The sequence below is a fragment of the Madurella fahalii genome (assembly GCF_045866475.1).
Source record: "Madurella fahalii IFM 68171 DNA, scaffold_4, whole genome shotgun sequence".
Lineage (NCBI taxonomy): Eukaryota > Fungi > Ascomycota > Sordariomycetes > Sordariales > Madurella > Madurella fahalii.
In genome coordinates this window covers 1,505,344-1,517,252 of record NW_027263974.1, presented here as the reverse complement: position 1 = coordinate 1,517,252, position 11,909 = coordinate 1,505,344, and the positions used below count along the sequence as shown (strand labels likewise).

The following is an 11,909-nucleotide window of genomic DNA, read 5'->3' as shown; positions in this document are numbered from 1 at the left end:
CTCACCTCGGACAGACTTCCAGGGCAAACATTCAATTGGCGCGCATTTCCTCGGTGCAGAGTGCAAACGATCCTTGACTACTCCCGCTGTTCCCATCCAAGGCTTTCTAAGACCCGCATGGGTTCCCGGGGTCATCTTGAGCCTTGGCCACATCCCATCTTGCGATGTGAATGGCGGAGTTTTGAGGTGAACTGATAGTATGGTACCTAAGCTGTCTACCGAGTTGTGTGTGATGACCAAGTATCTCAACAGCGTATCCACCCCGCTAGCCGCCTGGCTTTTGCCAAGACCTGTTAACGTTTTTCGGCTTAATGCAACTGTCGGGCTTGCAGCGGCATGCTGTTGACATCATCGGCCCAGAACAAAGGTCCAACACATGCCTGAAGCTCTCAAGAGCGTCGAGAGCAGTATTTGCTTCCAATTTACACACAACGGCAGCAAACATGTCGACCGACCAGAGACCCGTCTTCAATAAGACGCTGCTAAAACAGCGCTTCGATATCTCGCACTTTGACCTCAATGCAGTCATTCGAGGCATCCAATTGACCCTCGTCGGCGGTGCGATAACACCACCTCAGCAGTTCCAGATACCCAGCACTAACATTCCATCTCAGCCCATCGAGCCCTACAGAACCCAGGCATCTTCACTTCGCAGCACTACAAGCAGGCCGCCATTGCCGTCGCCGCGGGCATCGTTATCCGTCTGCTGATAGCCATTCCGGTTCGTCCTTGAATGACATTATGACAGTTCTTCGGGCCCGTCTCACACTCACACGTCTCACTGCCATGTCCAGATCTTCGGCATCAAAGTCCTCCTATGGACCGCTTCGCTCGTCTTCCCGCTCGACCGCGTCTCGTGGGATGACACGCTGGTTAACGGCCTTGGCTTCGTTGAAGAGCACGTCCTGCAGGTACCGCTCTTCCTCATGACACTCATGCGCTACATCACACCGACGCTCGATGATCTGTACGTTATTTTGCAACCACCCGCTCCGGCCCAATCACCCCTGCTTACTGACCTCAACCAAGCTTCATGGACTCCCTCCGCTGGGTCGACCAGACCTACGTCCAGAAACACAAGCACGACCCGGACCCCTCCCAGCTGCGCGCCATGTACTACCCGCAGCTGCGGATGTACACGCGCACCGCCGACGGCTCCACGCACACCTCCAGCACCGCCGAGTCGATCACCAAGTTCCTGTACCGCTTCGCGCGCAAGGGGCTGATCTCGCTCGCCGTCTTTGCGGCGTCGTACCTGCCGTATGTCGGCCGCCTCGTGCTGCCCGCCGCGAGTTTCTGGACGTTTAAGAGCGCCGTCGGGCTGGGCCCCGCGTCGCTCATCTTCGGCACCGGGGTGCTCCTCCCTCGGAGATATCTGGTGATTTTCTTGCAGAGTTATTTTGCGAGCAGGAGCCTGGTGCGGGAGCTGCTAGAGCCGTATTTTGCGCGGGTGAGGTTTACGAAGGAGGAGAAGAGGAAGTGGTTCCGGAGCAGGGAAGGGTTGTTGTTTGGGTTTGGGATTGGATTCTATGTGTTGTTGAGGGTCCCGCTGTTAGGGGTGTTGATTTACGGGATTGCGGAGGCGGTGGGTGGCCTTTCCGTTCCGCTGAGGTCTTGCTGGAGTGTTGTGCATGACTGACTTGCTTGCAGAGTACCGCGTATCTTATTACGAAGGTGTCGGATCCTCCCCCGCCGCCAGCCGAGAGCCAGGGGTTTGCGGCGAGTCAGACCGAGTGGAGGAACAAGCAGAAGTTTCTGAGTCTGTCGCTGGGGAACTTGGACGCTATTCACGATAAGCCGCCGCCGTATTCAGAGGTCGACCCACACCCCACTACGCGGCCGCAGTGAGCAGTGATAGGGAGGAAGGTACACATTCCGGTTTGTTGTGGCAGCAGGCAGGGATACTGACTTACACTGGAGTAGAGCCGGTAAATGGCGTTCTGGATTTTGTATTGTTCTTATCCATTTTAGCATAACCGCTCCCACGAATTAGGCCCGGTGCCTGGACGAGCCATGCAATTGCGGTTATCGGCTTTCCTAGGCTGCCAATAACACTTGTGTCACTAGCTCTGCCTTGAACCAACTGCCAACCACCCCTCCCTCGTCGTTTGCCAGTTGCGCAGCAAATTCAACTAGTCGTAACAATGGACGACGAGGTCGCCAGTCCTGCGGATTCGCTTTTCCGAGGAACCGGTATACAAGCCTAGATTGGGCACTAATCCCAAGTATACTGATGAGGAGTGCCTCCTGGCAGTGTGAGGTGAACGGGTCCCACCCAGCATTGTGGATCACCTCTAGGTCATCATGATCAACGACTTGTAACGCATTACTTCTGACACAGATGTTCTCCTACCAATTTGGCAACATATACAAGCCAGCACGGAAACGTACCTGGACCTCACACGTCGGAACCAACAAGTGCTCTATATCGGCGCGCGGGCGCTGATTTTGTGGGACTATGAACAGGCCTTGACAGCCTGGGAGATCTCGAGTCGTCGCCTGAGCTCATGATCGAGGCCGAGGATGGCCGCGACACGCGCTACATAGAAGATCTACGGCGCCGGTGTAGGGAGCCAGGGACGGATTGCTCTGGCGGGTGTGATGCTTGGGAGTTGCCCGGTAATGCGGCCGGTAGCTTGTATCACTCGCTAGCAGAACGCTCGTAGAATGGGAAACGCGGGAGGGAGCGGATATACTACATCGTTGTCGGTTGAGGATATCGATAGGCGTCCAATGTTGGGATTTATAATGATGATGTAGTGAATGCTATGGCAGCTCTAGACGACTACTCATACGCAATGATGAGCGACGGACGAGGGACCTCGATGATGCAGCCTGTCGTGAATGGTCCTCGCATGTGTGCGTGCTACTGAATCGTAGAGGCATATACATCTACACCCACATCTTTACACAAATAGTCATCAGAACATGGGATGAGAGTACTGGAAGGGCAAAGACAACAAACAAATAGAAAGACATAATTAGGTACCTAACCACAGTAAGTTTCTACAGCCAAGACAAGATGAAAGCAATATATGTAGATAAAGCTTCCTCTAATAGGAGGGAGAGCACCTTGCATGCAGGGAAAGCTCACGAATTAGGGTGAGCGACAAGTGTGGATGTCCTGTCTAAGGATATCGGCCAGAGCGGCTCTCTTGAAGTGTCTCGAGAAGAATTATGGGTTCCATGTAAGATCCGGCCACCAACAACGGAAAGGGATACCGGTTAATAATGCCGAGCTTTTTGGCATGGTCATTACGTGTTTGCCTCGGTGAATCGGGCTATCGTATGTACGCATGCACAAACATCGATGTGCAGATCGCGGAGATGCGGGGTAGCTTGGAGGATGGGATCGTTCGAACGGTAGCTCAATGGTGCTTGATAGCGCTTACCTATATAAGGGGTGATACCCCGCCTGCGTTGATGGGAGATACAGCTTGTCTGAGCATACTGCTACCAGTTAAGCTAAGGTAAATAGAGCGAGACTGGACGCTGTTGTCACCGGGAAATCCCAAGGACACACCCCAAGCAAGATGGGCAAATCTGCAATCCGAACCATTTGCAAAGTCGACTTTGACAAGCCGGCTTCTGAGCAGCCTTATCTACATGTATGTGGGTCCTCTTGGTCTTGTCAAGCTCGATGCGATTGTCGCTAACACAGAGTGTAGAACAGATGGCATCCTGACAGTGGGTATCTTGTCTATCTTTCGTGGGGGTTTAAGTGTGCTAACGGCGCGGCAGTTCCCTTTGCGGGAACTATCAAGGATGGCGAGACTGTGAAAATTGAGTGTCTTGACTGGTATGTCGTCGTCTTCAAGCATGACCACGAGGCCAGACTAACAGAAACTAGGACCGGTGGCCAGATCAAGAACAATGATTCGGCTGATGATGTCAAGAACATTGACCTCACAAAGGTCCACTACCTCTCCGGCCCGTTCGGGGTGGAGGGTGCGGCGCCGGGAGATCTGCTTCTCGTCGAGATCATGGATGTTCAGCCGTTCCAGGACCAGCCTTGGGGGTTCACAGGTGTCTTTGATCGGCGCAATGGGGTTTGTCTTACCTTAGCTAGAGGAGTGCTGTTGCCCTTGGGTGCTCATTATACTCACTGGACGGATAGGGCGGCTTCTTGGACGAGATTTATCCGTCTGCGTAAGTCTCCTTCCATAACCAGGCTCATCATCCTGAACAACATGTGTTGACCACTCCCAGTGCCAAGGCGATCTGGGACTTTGAGGGCATATACTGCACGAGCCGGCATATCCCCCACGTCAAGTTTGCTGGCCTCATCCACCCTGGCATCCTCGGATGTGCGCCGTCTGCCGAGGTCCTCGAGACGTGGAATAAACGCGAGGCGGAGCTGATTGCCGCGAATAAGCTTGACCGTGACGTGGCTCTTCCGTGGGTTACCCTTACGTTTACGGCTCAAGCATTACTACGGATTTGGCTGACACTGATGGCATTAGGCCTCAGCCTCTCAATGCCCATGCCGGGAGCGCTGGCAAGGAGCTGAGGGAGAAAGTTGGCCGCGAGGGGGCAAGGACAATTCCCGGGCGTCCAGAACATGGGGGTAAGTACAATTCATGGCCGCCAATCAAGTCCATTCCTGATCATCGTCTACCGCAGGAAATTGTGACATTAAGAACTTGTCTCGGGTAGGATAGCAACAGCAGCTCCGACCAGAGATACCCACAACTTACTTGACTCTCCAGGGTTCCAAAGTGTATCTTCCGGTTCACGTCCCCGGCGCTAAGTTCTCGGTCGGCGACCTGCACTTCTCTCAGGGGGACGGCGAGATCTCGTTCTGCGGCGCCATCGAGATGGCCGGCATCATCACCATCAACTTCAAGGTCATCAAGAATGGTATGGCCGATCTGGGTCTTAAGAGCCCCATCTACATTCCGGGGCCGGTCGAGCCGCAATTTGGTCCGGGACGGTATATTTACTTTGAGGGATTCTCTGTCGACGAACACGGCAAGCAGCGTACGCAGCCTTTTATCTTTCCCTTGCCCCTTACCCCTTACCGCTTTCCCCGTAACCCTGACCTTTCGTCGGTGTCGTTGTAATTCCACTTATCTCTTCCCCTCGCCTCTTTACCTTGTCCTTAAAAAAAACCCCAGCCCTCTTTCTTCATTCCTTCCTTCCCATTCTCCCCAATCCCTTTCATATCCCCTGCTCCACTTTTCACCCCTGTACCTCCCTCTATCTTACGCACCAACCCCATCTCGTACTAACCCACCGACCCACTCCGTTTTATACTACACAGACTACATGGACGTGACAACCGCCTACCGCCAGACCACCCTCCGCTGCATCGAGTACCTCCGCCGCTTCGGCTACAGCGACTACCAGGTCTACCTGCTGCTGTCGTGCGCGCCCATCCAGGGCCACGTCGCGGGCATCGTCGACATACCCAACGCGTGCACCACGCTCGGCCTGCCGATGGACATCTTTGACTTTGACATCTCGCCTTCGGGGATTATCGGTAGTGGGGTTACTAGTACACCAAGCAAGGGGGTAGAGAAGCGGGATATGGGGAGGTGTGCGTTTGAGAGTGGACGGACGGAGGGGGAGGTGACGATTGGGAAGGGGAATGGGGGGTTTAGTTTTGGTGGGGGATTGACGGAGAGGGAGTGAGAGAGGGCAGACGTGGGCCATTCGTGGTTTGTATTTTCGTGGTTTGTATTTTCGGGGTTGGCGTATGTCAGTGTGATGATATTCACCAGAGGCTGGTTAAATGGCGAAGAGGCTATTCTGGAGTGATATTGTGCGTTGGTCGGTCAGACCTAGGGGTTCTGAATAACTTCAATCCCCCGCCAGATGCCCGCAGATAGAAATAAGCAGCGTCGCTGATGCCCGCTATCCTCTCCCCCGCACCAACCTCTATATTCACCATCTTCCAGTTTCTATTATATCTTTACTACTCAATCTTCAACTCCCCGAACTGCCCATGCCCCGTTTCTCTCTCATGCTTCGCCGCCTCCTTCGTGCCCTGCCCGATCCAGTTGCACTGCTCACACTTGATGACAAAATCCGTCGTGTCAGTGTAGTAGTGCAAACTCTGCAGCCGGCGGGCCAGCTCGCGTGCCTTGTCCAGCACCTCCTCGTCGTCTGTCGACCATCGAGTCACGTCCACCTCGACGGGGTAGCTCAGGTCCATGCAGAAGGCTATCCTGTCGTAGTGGATTCCCGAGTACAGGATAATGACCCGATTGGATTTGCCTTCACCGAAGCGGTCTATGCGGAGCGACTAGTGATCAAGTTAGTTTGCCGATATTAGATTGGGCCCTGGGAGGTGGGTTTGCAAACTTGCCTTGACGTCTATGGAGCTGATCTCGAGGTTGTAGATGTCAGAGAGGATAGAGAGCTCAATGGCGCCGCCCCAAGTGTCCATCTGCTTCATCCGGGTCGTGTAGCGTCGAGGGTCGTCGCCAAGGATCGCTTTGTTGTACTTATCGGGGTGTTGTAGGATGTACTCTGCCACCTGGTCGCGGAGGACTCTTGACGGGTTCTCCAGGCCAATGGCGCCACCAAATGCGGTAACTGGGGTGAGGTCAGTGTGCTGATGTACGGGCGGACATAAAGCTGGCACTTACACATGCAGCTGTTGTCGTCGGGCATGACACGGAGCACTGCAGGGTCTTGTTAGCGGTTCCCGTCACCATTTGCAAACACCAAGACTAACCAATATGCCCGCCCCTCTCTGGCCATTCGAGGGACGTCTCATCCGGTTCTATCCCCTTGGGAGTGAACGGCTTTGCCTGCGGTTGCGCCGACGCGGCCTGGGTGGCTGTGGAGGGCGGCGGGGAGTCAAGACGGGCAACGACAATGGTCTCTCCTCGGAGGTTCAGGTCTTTGATACTGGTACCCAGTGATGGTGCGCTAATATCTAGGGCTCTCAGTGGATATCCGTACTTGAGTGTGAAGTTGTTGAGCTCGGTCTTGGCCTTGATGAGCTCGACTAATTCTTTTACTGTCGACTCATCGTCGATCTGAATACGAGACTGCCCGTTGGGGGCACGGAGACTGATCTGGATCTTCATAGTGATGCTAGATCCGCTGCTGCTGAGCCCAATGTCATGGGTAATACCGAGGGTAACTTAACGATTGATGATACCCGAACGAGGAGGGGCAGAGTCGAGCTGTCGATAGTGATGATTAGCGGCCATGTGGATACGTGCACTAAAAGGCAAAGGGTTTTATATACCGCACAACAAGCCAAATCCGGGCTAGATATCAGAAAATCCTAAAGAAGTGCAGAGCAGAGAGTTGGTCGGTTTGGCGCTTTATATTCTCAGCCAGGCGCACAGTCAGAACCTGGAATCATTAAGCGTCCCATACCAGGAGGCACGGCAGCGAACCGCCTTGATTGCAGAAGGTTTTCAGAAGCAGCGGTTCTTCAGTTTCATAAAAGTCCCGAGTTGCACACTGACTTCGCTGCTTGGGACGACCTGCCCAATTCGGGGTTTGGGCAGGGCCTGGAAAGCCGACGTCACAGCCGTTGTGGCTGTTAACGGTTTACCGGCCACGTAGCCTCCCGGCAGCAAAGAACGAGAGATTGGACAAAGAAAAAGGGAACGAGAACCCCAAAATGATAAAACCTCAAATATAACTGGGACAATGACTGTTTAAAGTAGAGCACGTCTCACAGCATAGAACGGTTTGTTGGCGGGGCAGAGTGACTGTCTGTCAAGTTCCAGGTCGCAAGCTAACAACAGGATGCTTGGGCATCTCGAGCCCCGCACGGGCCATGTGGGAGATCCAATCACAGTGGTCAGCAGCTGAGGATGAAAAGGCGCTAATCATCTAATGGGGCCTTCAACGCGTTAACGGAGCAGCGGGTCCCTGGCATTCTGCGAGCTAACGTCTGCTTGTGCGCGCTGTTGCAGTGTGGAGAGTTCAAGCCGGCTACTGACTCGGTCGGTCGGTCGAGGTACCCCCTTTCCGCTCTTGTGTCTTGGAAACCCTGCTTCGTGTACCGCGATGCCCACTTTGCGCGAGCGTCCTAGAGGCGAGATCTCGCCCGCCAAGAGGAACTCTCAATTTTCCCCAACCACGACTAAACCGACTCCCCGATCGCAGCGCACCAGGATGCCGAGCGACGCGATCGAGGTGCGCGAATCCATCGAGGCCAAGGGCGATGTCGACGAGGATGTCGAGATGGAGGATGTCGACGACGCGACGCGCCGGGGAGACGAGGATGCCGATGCAGACGCGGATGGTGATGCTGACGCCGACGGCGACGCTGATGCAGATGGGGACGTAGATGCAGACGGCGAGCCCGACGACGATGCAGAGCAGCCGCAGCAAGATGACGACTCGCGAGACTTGCTGCAGCTCATCAGGGAGACGTCCGAGTACCTGTGTCACTACACAATCAAGGTTGACGGAGAGTGAGTTTCGGCCCCCCTTCAGATCCCTCTCTGCGATGCGCCGGGATGCTGATTGGTCGCTCAAGGGACCACGAGATCGCCTCGGGATTTCAGCGCTTGGTAAACAAGCGCAGCCTGCCAGACTATTTTGAGGTCATCAAGGAGCCGATGGCTTTTAGTACCATTCGGGTGGGTCGATTACTGCGTCCAATTGATTCGGGAACTTTAGCTGACTTCAGACGCTGTGCAGGCCAAGCTTGGGAAGAAGACCTACGAAAAGTTTGACGAGTTTGTGAGGGATGTCACACGGATATGCCACAATGCACAGGTGTACAACAGGCCCTCCGCCCCCATCTTCTCAGACGCTGGCCGCCTCCTCGAGGTATTCAAGGAGAAGCTTGCCGAATTGGTCAAGGAGGGTGCCATCGCCGCCGAGGAGGCTGTGATTCCTGATCTGGGGCCTCTGCCCGAGTTTGAGGACTCGCCGCCCCCTGAGGATGAAGAGGAGGAAGCAGACGAGGATGACGAGGAAGAGGAGGACGAGGACGAAGATGATGATTCTGATGACGAGGGCGGCCGGCGTCGCTCAGGGAGACGCGGTCGTCACACCGGGAGCAGGCGGGGCGGGGATGACGGCGACGATGCTCACAAGAAACGTGGCAGACCGCCCAAGGTCTTTACACCTCTCGAGGCCCGTATCCAGGCGCTCCTGAAGGGGTTGCGCAGGTTCAAGGACGAGAACGGACAAGTGCGCATCCTCCACTTCGAGAAGCTTCCTGACAAAGCAGAGCTGCCCGACTACTACGCCGCGATCCGCAATCCTATTGCACTGGACACCATTAAGAAGAAGCACAAGCGCAAAAAGTACCAAACTGTCGACCAGGCTCTCCAGGACTTGGAGCTCATGTTCGATAATGCCAAGCAGTACAACGAGGAGGGCAGCGAGGTGTATGAGGACGCAGTTGAGCTGCAGAAGCAGGCACGCATCCTAGCCGAACAGGAGAAGGCGAAGCCCGACGATGATTTCCGGGATGAGGACGGAAAGCTCCCGCTCGCGAGCATTGAGCACCGAGGAGAGACGTGGAAAGTCGGTGAGTACTACAAACCGGCATTCCTGCTTGCCAATATATCTAACCATTTGAGCAGGCGACTGGGTCCATATCCGCAATCCGAATGACCTCTCAAAACCAATCGTCGCGCAAATCTACCGGACATGGTCGGACGCATCCGGCCAGAAATGGGTGAATGCGTGCTGGTATTACCGTCCTGAGCAGACAGTGCATCGCTTCGACAAGCACTTTTACGAAAACGAGGTGGTCAAGACGGGCCAGTATCGCGACCACCGCATCGAAGATGTCGAGGATCGCTGCTTCGTCATGTTCATCACGAGGTACCCGAGGGGCCGCCCGCGCGGTCTGCCAGCTGACAAAGCCGTGTACGTGTGCGAGGCACGGTATAACGAGGACAGGTTCAAGTTCAACAAGATCAAGACGTGGACCAGCTGTCTGCCCGACGAGGTTCGCGAGAGGGACTACGAAATGGATCTGTTCGATGTGCCGCGCAACCTGAGGAAAGTGCCGAGCCCCATCAAACACCTGCTGCAGGCAGACGCCAAAGAGACCGACGACCTGCCGAGGCCGACCTGGAGGAGCCCTAACGCCCCCCCCTTGATTGGAGCTGTCCATCGCCGTCCGCGGGAGCCAAATGTGAGTTGCCATCTTCCTTTCCTTTTTCTTTCCCTCTTTCTCTCAAGTTTTATCCGTCTCCTTTCCCCTTACGTCACGTCGCGCATCGTGCAAACCTATTTCGTGTTTGCCTGGTGCGTGCCTCAGGCGCTGTCTCTCGGCCCTCCCTGCGCCGAATGGTCCCTGGAAGCTTATCTCACTGTACCTTCGCCTATCGGCATTCACCCCTCGCCTTGTTTGTCTCAACCAAACGGCCGCCCTGGTGGCTTTGGTAGGAAAACCTGGCGTAAGCTGACAGAACCCAAGGAGTCGCCCCCCCCCGAGCCCAATCCGCTGCCGACAGCTGTCGCGCCTGTGCCGCTCGCAATCGGCCCTGCCCGAGTTCCCATCAAAGGCGACGTCGGTGTCGCGGGAACGCCAACCTTCCACCCTCCGCATCCCGCTGCTGTCGCGCCTGCGCCGACGCCATCGCCCCATTACCAGATGCAGCATTTCGCGCCCCGGCAGGTTCCACCGCCTGCTCCTCACCAGGCACAGGTCCATCTCCAACCCCAACCCCAGCCCCAGCCAATGCCCGTCCCAATGCCGCACCCTGGGATGCCGCAGATGCAGCCAAGTCCGCACTACCCACCCCATGGGTACCCACCGCAGTATGGAGCGCAGCCCCAGGTCCCGCAGCCGATTCATTACCAGACACCAAACCACCTCACTCCGGCCTTTGATCGGAATCACCGCCCCGTCCATCCCGCTCCAGCCATGACGCCATCTGCTCGCCAACCGATGGCGCCCGCACCTAGCATCGCGACCATCCCTCACGCAAACGCGCACGCTGCCAACGTGTACAATGTGCCGCGCGCCCCCGAAGTCTACACCCTCGCGGAGAATGTGGACGCGGCCATCCCGGACGTGGTGCGTAAGCAGTTCCAACGTGACGAGAACGGCCGCATCCTGTTCTTCACGGCGCCGCCGCTTAACCGATCAAATAATGGGGTCGCCGATCAGTACACCGGATTGGGCCACAGCGTCAGCCATCTAGCCAGTATCAAGCAGCTGCGCGAGGAGCGCGCGAAGAAGCGCAAAGAGAGGGATGAGGCGCTGGCCCGCGAGCAGGCTGCGAACAAGAAGCAGGCCGCGGCAGTTGAGGCTGACGCCACACGTCAAACTGAATCCGAACTAAAGGCGCAGACTGAGCTGGTCGAAAAGGTCCTTCTGGATTGGTCCGCCGAAATGATTCGGGGCACGGAGCAGCTCCAACAGAGCCTGGGACCAGACTGGAAGGAAATGATGCGGCAGAGCCGGGCGGAAAATGCCGGCAAGACCGAGGCCGAGATCCGCACCAAAAATTTGCAGTGGTTCTACGATGATTCTCTGCGACGGGGCGACATGGATGCGGAGCAGAAGAAGAAGTTGGAGGAGTGTTTTGTCCATCTGGCACACCTAAAGAGCTGAGAGCGTAAGCCGCCCCGATTTGGACATTGTACAAGTAGCTGCGTATCACACGATACTGCTGGGAGGCTCATTCGGACTAATTAGGGCTTCGGAGTTGGTGTTGGGTTTGGGAGGAAAAAAAAACAGGAACAGGGATACCCCTCTGCGCGGACTGTGAGAACATACAGAACCGTTTCTGGGCTGGAAGAGGGATTGTTACATTGCAGGTCATGTCCTTCGTTCAGCCGTTGTTGAGCCCAAGTTGGTTTGTGATTCTGTACTTTACATCTCAATGGATGGAATGGATCGACTAGTGATGGCGTCCTTGGTCGCCGAGTGATACAAGACCGCACAACGCGCCGGTGGCCGACCGCCGGCTGCGACTGCATTCAACCCTTGAAAGATCAGGCACTCGGTTTGAGACAGG

At 55.7% G+C, this 11,909-nt stretch overlaps 4 protein-coding genes across 4 annotated transcripts; 3 read left to right on the top strand and 1 right to left on the bottom strand.

Annotated features, from left to right (window-relative positions):
* Positions 1-443: 443 nt before the first annotated feature.
* MFIFM68171_07440 (uncharacterized protein) lies at positions 444-1,848 on the top strand (the record flags this gene model as incomplete). Its single annotated transcript, XM_071062860.1, has 5 exons — positions 444-558; positions 615-721; positions 795-967; positions 1,030-1,585; positions 1,651-1,848. 5 exons carry the CDS (start codon positions 444-446, stop codon positions 1,846-1,848), a joined length of 1,149 nt encoding a protein of 382 aa, XP_070918961.1.
* A 1,685-nt stretch (positions 1,849-3,533) lies between these two features.
* Positions 3,534-5,634, top strand: MFIFM68171_07439 (Formamidase; the record flags this gene model as incomplete). Its single annotated transcript, XM_071062859.1, has 10 exons — positions 3,534-3,608; positions 3,669-3,687; positions 3,742-3,799; positions 3,851-4,049; positions 4,118-4,149; positions 4,210-4,398; positions 4,464-4,567; positions 4,624-4,652; positions 4,710-4,980; positions 5,264-5,634. 10 exons carry the CDS (start codon positions 3,534-3,536, stop codon positions 5,632-5,634), a joined length of 1,347 nt encoding a protein of 448 aa, XP_070918960.1.
* Positions 5,635-5,917: 283 nt separating this feature from the next.
* On the bottom strand, positions 5,918-7,040 carry OTU1 (ubiquitin-specific protease otu1; the record flags this gene model as incomplete). The annotated part of the gene is made up of 4 exons (XM_071062858.1): positions 5,918-6,247; positions 6,311-6,540; positions 6,594-6,629; positions 6,683-7,040. 4 exons carry the CDS (start codon positions 7,038-7,040, stop codon positions 5,918-5,920), a joined length of 954 nt encoding a protein of 317 aa, XP_070918959.1.
* A 940-nt stretch (positions 7,041-7,980) lies between these two features.
* On the top strand, positions 7,981-11,503 carry MFIFM68171_07437 (Chromatin structure-remodeling complex subunit RSC1; the record flags this gene model as incomplete). The annotated part of the gene is made up of 5 exons (XM_071062857.1): positions 7,981-8,390; positions 8,456-8,558; positions 8,620-9,460; positions 9,516-10,075; positions 10,361-11,503. The coding sequence occupies 5 exons, from the start codon at positions 7,981-7,983 to the stop codon at positions 11,501-11,503; spliced, it is 3,057 nt and encodes a 1,018-aa protein (XP_070918958.1).
* Positions 11,504-11,909: the final 406 nt, after the last annotated feature.